Source organism: Plutella xylostella, chromosome Z (assembly GCF_932276165.1).
Source record: "Plutella xylostella chromosome Z, ilPluXylo3.1, whole genome shotgun sequence".
Taxonomy (NCBI): Eukaryota; Metazoa; Arthropoda; class Insecta; order Lepidoptera; family Plutellidae; genus Plutella; species Plutella xylostella.
In genome coordinates, this window is record NC_064012.1 from 11,678,172 (window position 1) to 11,697,166 (window position 18,995).

The following is an 18,995-nucleotide window of genomic DNA, read 5'->3' on the forward strand; positions in this document are numbered from 1 at the left end:
TACGTCTATTTAATGCTCAGCAATAAGAAAATATCCCTTATTGGTAAATTAAAGTACTTCATCAGAAATTATGTGTAAATGATGTCTCAGTAAATAACGCCTGAGGAGGGCATAATTAATTACTTGTTTTTGTTTGTTTGTTTTGTCATTTTTGTTGGTTTTGTCACTATACATAGTGGACATTAATAAGAGGTTTTTTTAGGTCCTGTTCCTCTTACTTAATGTAATTTGCAGTTCATACTTTTATGTTTTTTGTATGAATTTGATCAGCTGTAAGTAATTCTTATCGAAAGAACTTCTAAAATCGAAATTCGAAAAAAAAATACTGTAGTAGTTATGTAGTAAACACTCATCGTATAATTACATAGAACAACACGGACTCGGGTGTTATAATTAACTTTAAAAAACATAATTGAGACAGTAAACTTATAAAATTTTCCATATATAATATATTTATATCTATAAAAATCATATCATGAATTTGAAACAAATGGAACGAAACTTTCACAGTCGTCATGTAGTGTTTTTTCTTCTATAGTAGTTATATTGACGGCCGAATGGCGCAGTGGTTAGTGACCCTGACTACTGAGCCGAAGGTCCCGGGTTCGATTCCCGGCTGGGGCAGATATTTGTTTAAACACAGATATTTGTTCTCGGGTCTTGGGTGTTGATATTTATATTTAGTATCTATCTATCTATGTATTTGTGTAGATATATCAGCTGTCCGACACCCATAACACAGGTTCTGCCTAGCTTGGGGTCGGATGGCCGTGTGTGAGATGTCCCCACATATTTATTTACATATTTATTTATATTTATATTGGAATAGGTCTTGGTAGGGCCCGTTCACACCTGATCCGTCAGTGACGATTTCTCGAAAAAAACGATATGTCACGACAAATACACGTTCACATTGTATCCGTCATGGCGTATCGTTGGACGAATCGTCACTGACGGATATGGTGTGAACGGGTCCTAACATAGAAATGAATATTCGCTTAATATTATATCTGGTAAGACATTCATCTTGTAATATGAATACTTACAGTACATTTTGGGCTCGTCACTTTATCGTTGCAAGAGTTGTTCTCGGTATGTCGATTCCCATGATGTCGAAGCGACATTGTCGCTAAGCCCACAGTGTCGATTTCCTATCATGTCGAACGAGCATAACCTCGATTTCCCACCACGTCGACTCAATTGAATTGTTATAAAGGTACAGTCGTAGATTCAAAATCTTATAATCTCTTGTTTTTGTCCGAAATTATAATAACCTTCTCATTAGGTATACCTTTTTTCAGTTTTTTTTTTCCTTAACCTCTAGTGTTCCACTGCTGGGCAAAGGTCTCTCCTTGAACATTCCACTTATCCCTTTCTTGGGCCTGCTCACACCATTCCGTGTTAAAGTTTGTTTATTCAGTTACTTAGTTAATATGATTCCTGTGACAGTTCGAAATTCGAACTACGCACAAATACGATTTCAAAATCAGAGTCCATGAATTAAGTACATTTCATTGGATACGAATCATGCGATTCACACAATAAGTCGATAGACAAAATCGATATACTTACTTACCTAAAATTTCAAGGGATATCTCTAAAACCGTAATACTCAAAACGGAGACCATAAGGTCAAAGGAATCATCGTATCTCAAACGATGATTCCTTAGTTAAACGATGAGTATATAGGTACACTTGTCCAAAATTAATAATGCACATGCAGATCTTCACGCCCGAATCATTAAATCGTAAGAGCCTTAAAAAAAACACTTGCATTTTGCAGCTTGTTCGAAAGAAATAGAAGTCAATATCATGTGTCACATAATGTGGTTGTCTGTAAGAGATTACTTTTAGTAATAAGGCCGCCAATTGTACCATTTTTCTTTTCTATGTTTGTGAAACTGTTTCTGTTTGTGTGCAATAAAGTGTATTTTATCTTTATCTTTATAATCGAAAACAACCGATCTGTCAAAGGTTTCTATGCGCATTATCAATTTTGGAGCACTGTATCTCATGTCTCGTACGCTAGGTCGCCAGGGTGTCGGTTAGGTTAATTATAATTCACAAATATTTATTTGCGATTTTGCGCAGAGTCTATAATAAGTATCTTCATCTTATATCTGTCCAACCGCGCAACAACACTTATGGTAGCAGCAATTTATTTATTTTAGTTTTTTATTTATTTATTTAGGTACCTACCTACTGAAAGTGTACTTAGTTTACAAAATTACAGAGCAATCTAATGCGTTATACATAAGTACCTACTTAAGATATTTAAGTATGCAATGAAAGTTGAAAAGAATCAAAAATTAATACCTACTAATAAGTCTAATAACGCTTGGAAACATAATAATATTATCATCACAAAACATCTTCAACCCGCACTGCAAGTGACTTGCTGCCGGCCAGCGTGTACTGGCGCTGCCGCGGGGCGCGCGCGCGGCTGAACGAGATCTGCATGCACTTCGATGCGTTAAACTGGAGCTTGTTGTCACGGCTCCACTGCACCACCCTGTCTATATCACCCTGTAGCCGGTCACAATCACCCTCGTCACCAATTCGTAATAACAGTTTGAGATCGTCTGCAAACAGCAGGCACGTGGAGTCCCGTACGATAATCGGAAGGTCATTAATCATTATAAGAAAAGAAATTCAAGGTGGCCCAGGTTGCTACCCTGACTTACTCCCGAGTACGTGCAATATGGTTCCGAGTAACTGCTGCCAAATTGCACGTACTTTTTCCGATTATCAAGGTAGCTACTGAAGAAAGTTAGTGAGTGCGGGATACATCCGATGGCAGCTAGCTAATTTAAGAGTACGTCATTATCTACGGTATCAAAAGCCTTACTAAAATCAAAATAAGCTACATCGACTTGTACCTCGGCATCCACTGAAGGAATGACATGGGTCATGAAGTGATGAAGCTTACTAGAAGTGCACTGTGGTTCGGTCTAAACCCATGTAAAGATGTCATTTTATTACATTATATGGTTTTATGCAGCGCATACGCCGCCGATTCAAAGACCTTCGCAAACACCGACAGGAAAACCACCCGCCGACACTCTGCCCTTAGGAACTGGTGTAACGCGGGTGATCTTAGATAGCTCAGGGTATACAGCTGTTTTCAAGAAGCAGTTATAAATGTGAAGAAGAGTTCTCACCAGATTCACCATATACTGTATTTATACATCTACATCATTAGGATACATTTCTTTTAAAGACCGAGCCGTTTTTGTTAGGGTTGATGATGACAATTCTCTCATTTTGGTCAGAAATGTTTTTTTATTGAAATTGTACGTATTTTTCCTTTTTAGCAATTCGTTATGTGCTAATTCTGAAAATATTACTCGCGGTCATACTTATATTTCTTCCTCGGGTGTTTCGTCAGCAATTTTTTTGAGTGACTGATTATCTACTTTTTTCTATTTGTTGTCTTTCTCCGAGGTCTTTTGAGTAGTTACTGCTTCGACGCGCTTAATTCTATCGCCATTTCTCTAGAATTCATTTTTTTTCTAAAGCTATAGTGCATGTTCAACTCATGATAGTCGATCGAAATAAGATTAGAATTTAATAAATTGTGGTATCACAACACAAACCATGCAGTTAGCCCATCCTCCAACCAATAGTATAGGACTGGCCGTATGGGTTGACTGTAGGAAAAGAAAAAAAAAATTCTCGCTCTGTGTGTGTGAGATATTTTCAAGTTTTGACTTCTGTAGTCTTTCATATTTAATTTCTATAGAAAAATGTGACTAATTTCTTCACTAAATTGTAAAATCCGGCTTATCGAATAGTATGCTCTTTCTTGAACGTTTAATGTATCTGAAGCTCAGTTTTCCAGTTATTTCATCCATTGTTGAGCGGCGAAACGATGGCAGATCTTCGCCATCAAACTTTGTCAATATTCGGCAAGAATTGTTGAAGTAAAATTGCTTTTTACTTACTTTTCTCTGTACCGCATCTATTTTTTTATTATTTATGAATAGTTTTGGATGTATCTAGTGATGATACTTTCCCGGTAGTTTAATTCTGCTGTTGACTTTATAACCTCTGTTTTAATGGGATATGAGGTTGATTACTCTTTCACGCCAAAACTACTTACTGAACGAATTTGAATGAAATTTGGTATGCGGATGGTATATGTAGAATATTTCGCGTACCTTTTTATTATTAGTAGAACAATAAATGACAATATTTGAGAACTTCTTTGCTTGGTTCTTACGGCGGAGATCTTGTAAGAAATCAGTCGCCCATTTCGTAAATTCTTCTTGTTGAGCATATTTTTCTTTCGAATTAGCCCATATCTCATTGAATTCTTTGTGAGCCACACTAGGTTTTTTTCCTTTCTCATACTCCGCAATAAGTTCTTTATAGAGTTCACCTAGTTGAGACATTATACTAACGTAAAAGTTGCAAAGTAACGATTACGCATGCATTCGGCGGTAAAACATCGAAGCGTCGAGCGAGAGGCGAGCTGACGACTGGTCGGTGGTCAATGGTCAGCGCGGGCGGTGCGGGCGGCGCGCGGGGAGTTATAAGGTCATACTAGAAATCGTTCATATTTTTGCGCCGATCAAAATTTCGGTTCAGAAATACCTAGCGCTTTTTGACAAGAAATTAATACCTACACGTGTTGTCTAACGAGAGAAGTAAGTATAGAAGTATTGCACCTACGTTTCTATTCATTCACAGCTAACATGCAAAATAAAATTCCACTGTCATGTATTATTACCTACTTTTCCAATATTTTGCATGCAGAGTTTAAGAGCTTTTCGGCGGCATTTCATACATGTTTGACGTATTGTTTCATTTCAGATGATATTTATTTAATAATTGTAACCTAGTAAAGTATCAAAGTGATTCGATCAATTGTGACCGACATAATGACTAATTTGAATGATAATTTCTTCACCAAAACGTTAAATTCGGCCTATTGATTAGTATGCTCTTTCTTGAACGTTTCATTATTATTATTAAATTCTTTATTGCACAAAGTAAATTGGTACAAAAGCGAACTTAATGCTAACAGCATTTTCATGTATCTGAATCTCAGCTTTTTCCAGTTCGTTCATACATTGTTGAGCGACGAAACGATGGCAGATCTTCGCCATCACATCATTCTGCTTTCAAAACTTTGTCAATATCTGGAAAATCATTCTTGAAGTAAAATTGGTTTACTTTTCTCTTTATCGCGTCTAAGTTTTTTATGATCTCGTACTTAGGTTTGGATCTATCAGATGATGATACTCTCCCGGTAGTTTAATTCTGCTGTTGATTTTGTAATAACCGCTGTTTTAATGGGATACGAGGTTAATGATTAAATTTCTCAAAGTGCTAAAAGTAAAGTAAAATATTGAATTATTATATTTTGGGTGTCTACCATACACGTAAAGTGGCCTAGTTCTGGGTACCATTACTGCCGTTTCCAGTTTCTCCAAAATCGAAAGTATTCACGTTACAGGCTTTTCAGTATATACGCATCGCAATTTCAATATAAGGAAATGCCCCTTTTAAATCATTTTTCTTAATTAATAAGTTTAGTTCCCTTATCCTTAGTTTGTTTCAGTTTTATGTCCCTGAGACAACAGAAAAATCTTTAGTAAGATGCATTCGCCCATTAAATCATCCGCCAGATCTGTAGGATAACACTTTTGGAGTGATAATGCGTTTGATTTAATATCAACCGCTTCAGAAAGTGTACCCAAATTGGATAAAAATATTTTATTCCGACTTCTGTTTCACACTTCGCCGCCCCAGAGCCTGCCTATAGCAGTCAATGTAGAATACCTACCGACCTACATAATAATATGTATAAGAAAATTGTGGTGATAGATTTGCATAGATGAACAAAAAAATATATTTTTCTGGGCGACTGAGTGAGGCTCAGCTTTTTCCAGATATTTCATACATTGTTGAGCGACGAAACGATGGCATATCTTCGCCATCACATCACTAATTAACTGCTTTCAAAACTTTTTCAATATCTGGAAAATCATTGTTGAAGTAAAATTGGTTTACTTTTCTCTTTATCGCATCTAAGTTTTTTTATGATCTAGTACTTAGGTTTGGATCTATCTGGTGATGACACTTTCCCTGTAGTTTACTTCTTCTGTTGACTTTTTAACCTCTTGATGATTTCTCAAGTGCTTGTAAATATTGAAGCAATATTTTTTCTTTTATTTATAGGGGAAGTAAGAAACTAAAATTGGCTTGGTGTTTTTCTCCGTTTTATAATGTTGAGGACTGAGGTACCTGCCCTACCAGCTTTCTAATACCTACCTACAATTATTATACATGTGCAATGTGTTTTACTTTATTCCGAATAAGTAGGTATTACTAGAGTCTTTACGCTATAGGCGCCCTTTATATTAAAACAAGTCTTAGTGTTCGCGGTCCTATGTGGGTTGTGTGATGTGGGTGTGGGAGCAATAATACATATGTGTGTTCCACCAACTGCACCTAAACCTAACACATCTTTTATCCCAAGTCTTAAAAATCTGAAAAAAAAATTGTGAAATTTTGTGGTTTCTTACTATTTATTCACCGATGCCTTCTCCTGTGTAGACAACGGGAATGAGATATGTTCAGACAGGAGCCGCCCCAATATTGGGCCGTTCACTATAGTGAGTATGCTGCTGACAGTAGGCAGGCTAGCAATAGCCCATCCGAGCCTGATATGACTCCTGTGCATAAAAAACAATGCACAGAGAACCTACAACATAAACCACTTGTGTGTGTTAGGTGTAAGTAGAAGTATTGAACCTACGTTTGTATTAATTCTAATTCACAGCTAACATGCGAAATAAAATTCCACTGTCATGTATTACCTACTTTTGCATGCAGAGAGCTTTTCGGCGACATTTCATACACCTTTGACGTTTTGTTTCAATTCAGATGATATTTGTTTAATAATTATAACCTAGTAAGTATCAAAGTGATTCGTTCAATTGTGACCGACATATGACTAATTTGAAAGATAATTTCTTCGCCAAATCGTCAAATCCGGCCTATTGAGTAGTATGCTCTTTCTTGAACGTTTCATTTATCTGAAGATCAGTTTCAGTTAAGTATTTAATTTATTGTTGAGCGACGAAACGATAGCAAATCTTCGTCATCACACCACTAACTGCTTTTAAAACTTTGTCGATATCTGGAAAATCATTGTTGAAGTAAAATTGGTTTACTTTTCTCTCGCATGTAAGTTTTTTATGATCTCTTACTTAGGTTTGGAATTTTGGATCTATCTGGTCATGACACTTTCCCTGTAGATTACTTCTACTGTTGACTTTTTAAATATTGAAGCAATATCTTTTATTTGCTTGGTGGTTTTCTCCGTTTTATAATGTTTAGGTAACTGCCCTACGAGCTTTCTAATACCTACCTACAATTATTATGTGCAATGTGTTTTACTTTATTCCGAATAAGTCTTTACGCTATAGACGCCCTTTTATATTAAAAAAAAAGTGTTTGCGTTGGTATGTGGGTTGTGTGATGTGGGAGCAATAATACATATGTGTGTTCCACCAACAGCACCTAACACATCTTTTATCCCAAGTCTTAAAATTCAGTTTTTGTAAAAATTTGTGGTTCCTTCCTGTGATTTATTCACCGATGCCCAGGGGCGTATTTAAATATTGCGCGCCCTGGGCTCCTGTACTTTTCCGCCCCATCAAGATATGAAAGAAAACAAAAAAAAAACTTTTTTTATTGTGTACAAAATTCCTTTTCTTCTACTAAACTTCTTTATTACATCATCGTAATCAATTTTATTAGTTTAATCAGCTTCAATGTTCGAAATTGCCAAAATATTCGGCCTTTCTTCGATAAGACACGATCTTGAATAGTTTTTTATTCTTTTTATATTTGAAAATTCTGCAATACAGTTTGTCACTGCAGTTCTAAGAAACTGTGACGGATTTAGAAATTCAATTTTTGCCGCCCCTACTGACCTCTGAAATTCAATTTTGTGATCTTAATTATATTTCTATCTGTCTGTCTGTCACCAACTTCTTCAGATGTTTCATCAAATCTTTTTTAAGGTTCCGTACCTCAAAAGGAAAAAGGAACCATTATAGGATCACTTTGTTGTCCGTCTGTCTGTCTGTCTGTCTGTCACCACCCTTTTTCTCGGAAACGGGTTAAGATATCAAGCTGACGGTCTCGAAAAAGTAGTAAAATAAAATAACTAATTATAATTTTTTGGGTGTCTACCATACACGAAAAGTGGCCTAGTTCTGAGTATATATAAAATAAAATAAATATAAAATAAATATATTTAGCGACTTTTTTGGTTTGTCGTCGACACGATAATAATAAGAAGAAGAGAGTGGGGATGAATTTTTTTGTTGGTATAATAGGGTATCGTTGAATAGGTCTTTCAAAAATATTAAAGGTCTGCTTAAACCATTTTTTCATTCAGTAATTGGTTAATGCATGTCCCTGATCAGGGATCCCAGGACCTGATGATGATGATGATGAATTGGTTTACGAAATATTAAGCTTCAAAGTGCAAATTATTGGTAGACTCAAGTGTCCTCCCCATAAATGTTTGGTTCACAAAATATAATATAAAAAAATCACTGATTTAGTAGGGGAGCGGGGTCTAGTTGTAACAATTTTTTGTTTCTTGGCTATGAAAACTTACTTGTTCAGTATTCAGGAAATCTAGCAATACTATTCCAATTAACAACTATGCACCTATCAATTTCAAAGAAAATTTTAATCAAAACTGTCAAGAATTGTTGTAAAAACGTTTTTGAAAAAAAAGTGGCGGGTGTTACAACTTACCCTGTGATTGGGGCTAGTTGTAACGAGCTGGGGACAAATTGTAACATTAGTAATTGAGAACCAGTTTTACATTTTATAAAGATTAATTTGACATAAATAAACTTCAGACATATAACAGGTTTTAAATGTTCAAGTAATCAAGCAATCCAAAGTAAATGTCAGAGCAAGTAAGCAAGTACTTAGATATTTTAGCTTCTTCTTCCTCTTGAAAAAACAATCTGGGTTTGACATAGCCGACTGATAAAGATTTGTTACTCTTTTTCTTTTTCATATATCTATATACCGTAACATATCTATCTCGGCTCTTCGTACACTGATTTTATTTTCTAAGACTTCAGCAGAAGCCAATTCGTAAACATCTTGACTTTGGGTAGCACGTGTAGATTTTCTTTTGGAGTGTCTCATTTTGAAATAGAATTAACGAAGTTAAACGAAAAAGTATTCAAAATACTAAAAGAATAAATTTAAGTACGTCCGCAAAATTTCATAACTTTTAAATAAGTAAACATCTTGACTTTGGGTAGCACGTGTAGATTTTCTTTTGTAGTGTCTCATTTTGAAATAGAATTAACGAAGTTAAACGAAAAAGTATTCAAAATACTAAAAGAATAAATTTAAGTACGTCCGCAAAATTTCATAACTATTAAATACATAAGGCGTAACATGTTACAACTAGCCCCGTAAAACTGTTACAACATACCCCATAGGAAAGTTTTTTAAAATAATATTTCTTTAAAATAAACCGCTTATTTGTTATAAAATTAATTATAATGAAACTAAACAAATTCTAAATGTATTTTTTTTAAACAAAAACTGCTAAACAATATGAATTTTATGCTAGTCAATTTCGTATAAACAAAAAAAAGTCCGATACCTGGCTTTCGGAGCGCCAGCACAACACGGCTTCCTGCGCCGGCCGGCGAGATACTTACCGCGCTTAAATGATACATTGCGTATTAAGTAGTACATTGGATTGAAAATCAAATTAATATTTTTCTATTATGTAGGTAAAAAACGCTTGTTACTACTTGCCCCTACAAATAGCCCCCCGCCCCATATGACAAAATTCCACACAACTACCATTACTGCCGTTTCTAGTTTCTCCAAATTCGAAAGTATTCGCGTTACAGGCTTTTCAGTATAAACGCATCGCAATTTCGATATAAGGAAATGACCCTTTTAAATATTTTTTCTTAATTAATAAGTTTAGTTCCCTTATACTTAGTTTGTTTCAGTTTTATGTCCCTGAGATAACAAAAAAATCTTTAGTAAGATGCATTCGTCCATTAAATCATCCGCCAGATCTGTAGGATAACACTTTTGGAGTGATAATGCGTTTGATTTAATTTCCGCTTCAGAAAGTTCTCCTGTGCAGACACCGGGAATGAGATATGTTCGGGCAGAAGCCGCTCCAATATTAGGCCGGTCACTATACTGAGCACCCTGCTGACAGTAGGCAGGCTAGCAAGAGCCTATCCCAGCCTGATATGACTCCTGTGCATAAAAAATCAATGAAAGAAAGAAAGAAACATTTATTTGACACACTGAACAATAAAAACAGAAACAAAAAAGAAAAGAAAAAGAATACTACAACAAAATATATATGAAAAAACAGAAAATAACAGAACAATGCACAGAGAACAGAGAACCTACAACATAAATCACTTGGTGTAAGGTATAAGTATTGAATACCTACGTTTCTAGTACATTCTCAACTAACCTGCAAAATAAAATTCCTATGGCCGGACCACTGTCATGTACCTACTCAATACTCAATCTTTTATTGCATCCATAAGTAAGTTTTACGGGTGTTCAATACATTAAATTAGGAACTTTATACCTACTTTTGCATGCTTTTTCAACAGACTCAAACTTTACATTATATAAAAAGAAAGAGTTATAGCTTTTCAGCGGCATTTCATACATCTTTGACGTGTTGTTTAATTTCAGATGCTATTTATTTTATAAATATAAAACACAAATCTTTAAATGGGCTAAGATAACTCCATAGCCATCGTGCAGCTTACTGCTGCATCCATTCTGTGCACAATCTCATGTACGTAAGAAGCAGCTGACAAACTTTTAAAAATTTCGGGTCCTCCAAGAAAAACGGATCTGCGGCATCCCGCAGGCCTGACTTTTAAATATTCTTTAAATAATATGAAAGATTAATAACTTCGTATGATCTTTTAGTACTTAGCTACTGAAGTAATATAAATAAATAATACTTCGGTACTTGCCCACTGAAAGTTATCTACACTCACGGGCAATGAAAAGGTTCCACTGAGAAAAGCACCAAATTACTCCTAAAAGGAAAAGGCTAGCTTAATGATTCTTTCTGCAACATTAAAGTACATTTAACCGAGCATCAGGATATAACCAACTAAAAAAGGGTAATATTTTGTTCATATTTTTTATTAAATGTTTGAAAAAATTGGGGTCGTTTGGAGTCGGCATTTTGTGAGTGGAACTTTTTTTTATTGCCCGTGAGTGTACTTAGAATTAGGGATTGTATAAAATACCTACCCTATTTTCTAAATTTGGGTGCATAATTTGTATCAATATTTTACAAGGCAGAGGAACCTTCTTTTGCTCACTCATGTAGTAGTTGTACGAATAGGTTAGCAAAAAGACTATAAAAAATACAAAAACTACCAGACAAAAGTATTTATTTTAATATAAATAAGTAAATACCTACAACCTGCTCATTTAAACACAAAATGATATAAAACGAATACGACATTTATTTGATGCAATAATAATAGGTAGGTAAGTAAGTATATTTATGCAACTATGAGATCGTCATCAACTATAAATTATTAGTGGATATCAATAAAAAAATTAACTTACTACCTACCCAGTGGAAAAGAAAATCTGTAGAGGTAGGTTTTATAAAAATATGCAACGATTGTCACCGATATTTTCTTCGTTTGGTTATACTGAGTTAAGGTCACAGCACATATTATTAAGCGTAACGTAAAGGGATCGACGCGACTATTCTGTGTATATTGACTTTCTAATGAAATTCCACCATTTCGCAAGACATTTTAGGATATTATTTTATCATTCGTGAAATGTTACTACTACCTACTGCTAATTGAAATTTCAAATTTTAAATTAAATATACATAAAAATGGCCAGATACTGCAAGTATTTTTGACATATTCATAAGTAAAATCTGTGTCGCTCGATCCTCCCGTAAAAATATAATATACAGGGTTATTTGCAAGTAGACCTGATCCTTTCAGGAGGTGATAGAAGAAGGCATTTCCAGTCGATTATACCTTATAATGCATTATCCGAAACTTAACCATTTCTAAGATATTATTAAATATCTTAGTATTAACTTAAAGTTTTTTTTGAATTTTTGTCAAAATTTCATGTTTAAAACCGAAAATAAAAAAAACTAGCCATATTTCAATACTTTTTTTGTTTGTTTTGCATTAGTAACATTTTAATAAACTAATGAAAACAATCAAATGTGCATTATTCGACTTAAATTAGACACAATACCTCAAAATAGATAAACATTTTTTTTAAATATTCAAAACCTAAAAACAAATAAGTTAAATTAAAAAAGAATTTCATAGAACAATTTTTTGTGCACTTCAGCTTAAAAACATTGTCAACTTATACGCTTTCAAATGAGATATTTCAATTTCAAATCGATTTAGGTATCACCAAGATATGGCCAAAACAATCAGAGAAGGCGGAGAAAATTCAACAGAATAATGCACATTTGATTATTTTAATTAGTTTATTAAGATGTTACTAATGCAAAACAAACAAAAAAAGTATTGAAATATGGCTAGTTTTTTTTTATTTTCGGTTTTAAACATGAAATTTTGGCAAAAATTCAAAAAAACTTTAAATAATAAATATCTTAGAAATGGTTAAGTTTCGGATAATGCATTATAGGGTTCAATCGACTGGAAATGCCTTCCTCTATCACCTCCTGAAAGGATCCAGTCTACTTACCAATAACCCTGTATACCTACTTACATCGATAGCTACATCCAGTGCATTGCCATAAGACGAATTTAATTATGTATTCACTGTTTAATCAGCCTAAGTTTTATAAGTGAGTCTCTTTGAGCATCAAAATCGGGCATGATATTATTTTGGTCAGCTGATCATATCGGGTTAGTAAGTATATCTAATATACTTAAGTACCTACCTCCGTATTGATGATCTGACGAGGTCTTTACATTTATTTAACAGAGCCTCTAGTAAGCGTTTTGCAATTTACAAAAACGGAAAAGTTTAAGTTTTGTTCTGTCATCATCGAGTGTTTCTTCATAGTTTCAAGAGGAAAGAGGCGCCACTTTGTATGCAAGAAAACGTAAATTCTTCTAGTTTTTGGCCAATTATAAATCTGTACTAGACGTAGAGTTATGTTTTTGAATGAAGAAGGCCATTGGATGGACAAGATTGTGTTTTCCATAGGAGAGGCTTAGGTATATGTCTAGCAATAGACGTGTGTAGACAAATTATATAATGAAGTAGTAATAGATAAATATGATTATAAGAACTTCATTGTTCATTGTACATTCGAATACTAATCCCTTTCTTCTCTCGCCTTCATGAAGTATGTTAATATGTCGATTGGCAAAGGGAATACTATTGTTGAATTCTTTTCGGCCGATATTGTGTTCAGCGTCTGAAATGAAACAAAACATGCATTAAAGTCAATACTTAGGTATTTATTGTACAAAAATTTAGATCGGGGATGATCTAGATTTCTGGTAGATGGTAATATTTAAATCGTCATTAAGGCGTCATAACTTTTGTTTTTTTATAACAGGAGAAACAACGTTTATTTTAAGCTTTTCTTTAGACTTTGGGAAATGGCCTCCCTCTAGTAGAATATTAAGCTTCCCGGATGCGCTCTCCCACGCAGTTGAACATGCCGCTTCTTCAGTTCAAGTAGCTCTATATATTGACTTGTGTTTGTCTAGGTCTAGCCGAAAAGTATATTTATTACGCAAAAAAGTGTCCATGTGCTGAACACCCTGTATACTGATATAATGCAATACCTCACATAAAGACAAAAATAGTTATACGCTTTAATGCCGGGACGGTTTTCAGACGGTTCATTCGAGTGAACGGTTCATTTTCTTTTCACTCCATGTTCAAACCACTTCGTAGGAATGACCAAAGGATTGAACGATCAATTATTATTTTCAATAATATATCGTCGGGTGATGAAGTGCGTCTCGGAATCTATTTGTGATCAAAAAGGCAGACATTGGTAATTTTTAAAATTCTCTAAAAATAGTATCGTATTTTGCTCATTCTACTTTTACACCAATTTGGCGCGACCCAACGCGACGTGGTCCTGCTGCAGGGCTCGAGATAAAATGGCCCAATGCGAATGAACGTTCATTCTGTGTGCAGATCGTTGACACAACGAAGAATGAACCGTCTGATCGCCCCTTAAGACAGCACTGAGACATCAGCCTTTATTTCTCTATGTTCCAATAAGCCTCCTTATGCCATTTGTTTTATTCCTCGGTCAATTTGGACAGTTAGTATGTCAGCTCAACCTCAGGCACTGGCACAGCACATCTCTACCCCATAGAGAATTCATAAATAGTTGCATGTAATATATTTATTGTATAGGTGAAAAAGCGAACAAACCTGCAGATATCTCAGTTGCAGAGCAGCGGGGCTGTCGCCGATGACCTCGGAGGCTTCCCTCAGGGCCCTGGAGGCTTTCTGCTCGCCCTCCGCGGCGATGACCTTGGCCCGGGCCTCCCGCGCGGCCTCGGCCTCCGCCGCCATAGCACGTTGCAGCTGCACCGGCAGCCGCACATCCTTGCTGCAATATTTAACAAAAATTGCATAAAAAATAGTCAAGTTTTTGTATCTTTTACTCGAGTTTGTATCTTTTTTGGTCTGTCTCTAAATAGGTAGGGGTAAGTCTTACCCCCTTATTCATAGAAAAGTTACAATACGTTTTAACTAATAAACTGTTTTGTCCCTCTCTGTCAAAGAACAAATTGTACTTTGTCGGAGAGGGACAAAACAGTTTATTAGTTAAAACATTCTGTAACTTCTCTACGAATAAGGGGGTTAGTGTAGAGGAGTTTCTTTTGCAATTTCTTTCCTCCTAAATGGCCTTTGTAAAATGGTGGTAGAAAAAAATTTGACTCATTTCTTATGTTGCTTATAATAAGCACTTTAATTTCTCCTAATAGGAAGTTGTAATGTACTTACATTTCAACCCTTTCCACTTTAATACCCCAAGCTTCTGTGGCCTCGTCCAGTGAAAGTTGCATGTTTCCAGAGATGGTCATCCGCTCACTCAGAATCTCATGCAGAGGTCGAGTACCTGAGTTTACATGTTAAAAAATAAATATGGTTTAGACGCTGCCGCTGTAGTAACGTGAGTGGCTCAGGAAATTGACAAACCTCCACTAATTCCTATTTTCTTTAATTCAGGTCCAATCTCAAAGTCGACGGATTTAGGTTCAAAAAGTGTATTATGGTTTATTGTCTTTCCTATGATAATAATATGCCTTTATAAATTTAATTAAGTTTTACTCTTACTTACCCATGGTATTTCGTAGTGTTGTTTGCGCTAGTAGCCTGGTTGAGTGATGGGCGTTTTCCACATTTGCTATTGATATTGTTGCGTTATGGACACGATAGTACACGACGGCATCGACGGACACAGTCACGGAATCCTTCGTCAAAACCTTTAAAATATAAAATAATGCTATTACTTCCTTGATAAATTTGGACTGCCGACTGAGGTTTAGGAATATATTTTGTCACTGATACACATTTTTCACTTTGCCCGTGGTAGAAGTGACAAAGTCTGAGTAGTCTGAGTAAAAAAGTGACTGAGGTTTAGGAATATATTTTGTCATTAATACACATTTTTCACTTTGCCCGAGGAAGAAGTGACAAAGTCTGAGTAAAAAAGTGACTGAGGTTTAGGAATATATTTTGTCATTAATACACATTTTTCACTTTGCCCGTGGAAGAAGTGACAAAGTCTGAGTAAAAAAGTGACTGAGGTTTAGGAATATATTTTGTCACTGATACACATTTTTCACTTTGCCCAAGGAAGAAAACCTGAGTAAAAAAGTGACAACTTTCTACTAGACAGAAAAATACGCTTGGCTAAATGTTTGCAAAGGGATTACATTAGTTCGCCTATGTAAAATAAATAATTTAATAACAGTAGGTAATAAGACGAAGAAGAAAAGTAAAGACAATTTATGAAAATTAGTCTAGGTAGGCAACGGATAATTCTGGAAATAAGTTTACCTCTTGAGGAGGCACGTCGTAGGTCCTCGTTCGCAGGTCCACGCGAGCATAGGTGTCGATGCACGGCAGAATAAAGAAAATACCTGAAAACCATTACTATCTTTCAATGTGTGCAATTAGGTATCATTTCAACATATTTTGAAAAAGGGTTATTCGCAAGAAGTTAATAGTTTAGCACATTAAAGTATTGGTAAGTTACATATTTTTTAATTTTAGGGGAAAGTCGTCTCATTTGTACCCGTGATCTTAAATATTGTTTTGAAAGTTGTATGATATTTTAAACATAAAAATGTAAAAAAAAACCTAAATCTGTACGAGAAGTCTGTAAAATTCAGCACAGTACAATTTGCTTCATTTGTAGAGTTTCCTGTATACTTACCAATATTACTAACAAAACTTAATAAATTTAACATAATCCAATCAATTAAGGCGGTCGCAACATAATTATTTATTAAGAATTTCGCACAGCACTACTTAGAAAAAACTATTGGATTAAAATTTAATACAGGTACCATAATAGTACATATTATGACAAGTATTGAACATTAATATTAAGCTTTTTTCGTGGTTTTCGAGTTGGTTTTATGAACATCTTGCCTGGTCCTTTAGCTCCTCCTGATAGCAAACGGCCGAGGCGGAAAATGACGGCTCTCTCGTACTCTTGGACCACCTGCCATACAAAAAAAACATACTCATTTACCTCGTTCTTTTTTCGGTTATAATTCCAAATACTTATGACATTTTAAATGGATGCAGACAGTCTTTTTGAGCTATATAATGAATGAGTTAAATGAGGTGAAAAAAAAACAATGGAAGATATAAATATTATTTGTTGTGAGCGGTGGTAGCGAAGTCAGGTAAACGCTCGATAGGAGATGCGCATTCGAATCCCGGCGCTGACATGTATACAAATGAGTTCTTTTAAGTGCAATACTTCACAGTGAAGGAAAACATCGTGAAGAAACCTGCATGTCTAGATTTAGCATATTTAGATATGTGAAATACACCAACCCGTAATGGACCAGTGCTTTAACTACGGATCAAAACGGTGATCGTTTTTGTCTTTCTAGTTTCTAGTGGCTTTCAAATTATTTTTTCTATGTCATATAGTAGGTACAATTATCTCATAAATCGATATCAATATGAGCGGCACATTTCCAAGTCAGACCGTGCATAGGTCAGCTTATTGATTTCATAAACAGTAACTACATAATATTATGTAGCTGTAAGCTTTGTTGTACCTATTATAAAAATAAGAAATTATTAAGGTGGATACTTGCCTAGTAATTAAATACGAGTAATATAATATTTTATAGGTATTTTTCCCCAATATGCATTGGAGGAAGACTGCCTATATTCAAACAACTGACAAGTAATGGCAATAAAATCTTGACTTCGATGAAACATTAATATTAGGTGTATCGTCCCATTATCCACTATACAATATATAAAGTAATTAAAATGTAAAACAGTTTTTGGGTTTTCGGTAGGGATTTTCAAGGTCCATATTGTATCATTTTTGATTTTTTGCAAACGAATTCTGTATTGCCATAAAATATCATAGTAGGTATAGTTTTTGATAACGTCGTATTACTTAATTATTTTTATGACTCATCCTAATACACATACATACATACATATAGATATATAACACTGTACAGTGTATTATGTAAAATTGGTATTCGTGTTAATTACCTAGATTATACCCTGAGGAGCTCTGTTTTTACATTTCATCATGTCATTTGTTAGTAAGTAAGTAACACGAACAAGTTTTTGTATTTACTTACATTGGTTTTTGTCCACAAAATTAATTAAACAGTAGTAACTTCATGACTCGAAATAACTTTTTCATAGTGTATAATAATATTACTTACATGTTTTTGCGTCTAAAAGTGGTATTAACAAAAAGTACTAATAATTTCATTAGTAAGAGTGGGTTTAATTTAAATTAAATTATAAATTATAAAAATACGCAATTGCAGAACGATCTTTACCAGCACATGAACAGTAAAAATATATATAGGATCTGGCCAGTGAGAGCATATATTAAGAAATAATGATAAATAAGGATTATTAAAAGTGCAAGCTTAAACGAACAAATTATTATATTAAGATAAATAAAATTGTTACCTTAAAACATATGAAAAGTGAAAAAGGCATCGTCATCACGACAAAGATCCAGGACAAGACGACCAATATCTTGCCACATGTCTTAGAGTCCTTGTCTTGCTCCTCGTTGGCTGCATGAAAGATAAATAGAAGTCTGTTAGAAATATATTCAAAAAAATATCTCAGTTAATATATCTGTTCATATTTCATTATGATGTTTACATCCAAGCTTTATAGATCTAATTAATATAATAACTTTAGCCTAATAATAAATAAGACACTATGTTACAAACTAAACTTTAATTAAAAATAAATATGTCCAAATATCTAAAATTAATAATATAACAACAAAAAATATGGGTATTTAAAAACTTATTTTATTTTCGATACATACCGTTAACTTGCAATATCGTCGGATAAAGGTTCTGCCGACTCGACATTTCAAGCATTGTATTATTCATGAGCAACGAATAAGTTCTTTTACTTATTAATAGAAAATATTATTCCTTATATTTTTCTACAATATATTGATATGTAATAATTTGTGTCCGAAGTGTGCGTTACGCGGCGAGGGTGGCAATTTACTGACTACGTGGCCCGAGCGCCGCCGCCAGGGGACACATTAAATATTCACATGAGAAATACAAGTGTGGTCACAACTGTTAGTGACTTAACTTTACTGGGGGTAATTTCTTCCATCTTTAAAAAAAACTAATGGTTGACACCCTATTATTAATAAAATGGAAATAATACCTTCCTGTGCTTGTTCTACCACCATGATCGATTACTTCGGTGTAAACGTCTGCAGCGGACGAGCAAAA

General features: G+C 34.5%; 1 protein-coding gene across 2 annotated transcripts; it reads right to left on the minus strand.

The window, feature by feature from the left end:
* Positions 1 to 12,689: 12,689 nt before the first annotated feature.
* LOC105381587 (band 7 protein AGAP004871) lies at positions 12,690 to 18,995 on the minus strand. 2 transcript variants are annotated; one of them, XM_011551346.3, is made up of 8 exons: positions 18,928 to 18,995; positions 18,196 to 18,305; positions 16,663 to 16,735; positions 16,066 to 16,148; positions 15,344 to 15,488; positions 15,007 to 15,121; positions 14,428 to 14,608; positions 12,690 to 13,447 (listed from the first exon to the last, which is right to left on the minus strand). In XM_011551346.3, exons 1-8 carry the CDS (start codon positions 18,950 to 18,952, stop codon positions 13,346 to 13,348), a joined length of 834 nt encoding a protein of 277 aa, XP_011549648.1. In that variant the 5' UTR covers positions 18,953 to 18,995; the 3' UTR covers positions 12,690 to 13,345. The 2 variants fall into 2 exon arrangements, with proteins under 2 accessions (XP_011549648.1, XP_011549647.1); XM_011551345.3 differs by lacking the exon at positions 18,928 to 18,995 and adding an exon at positions 18,569 to 18,765.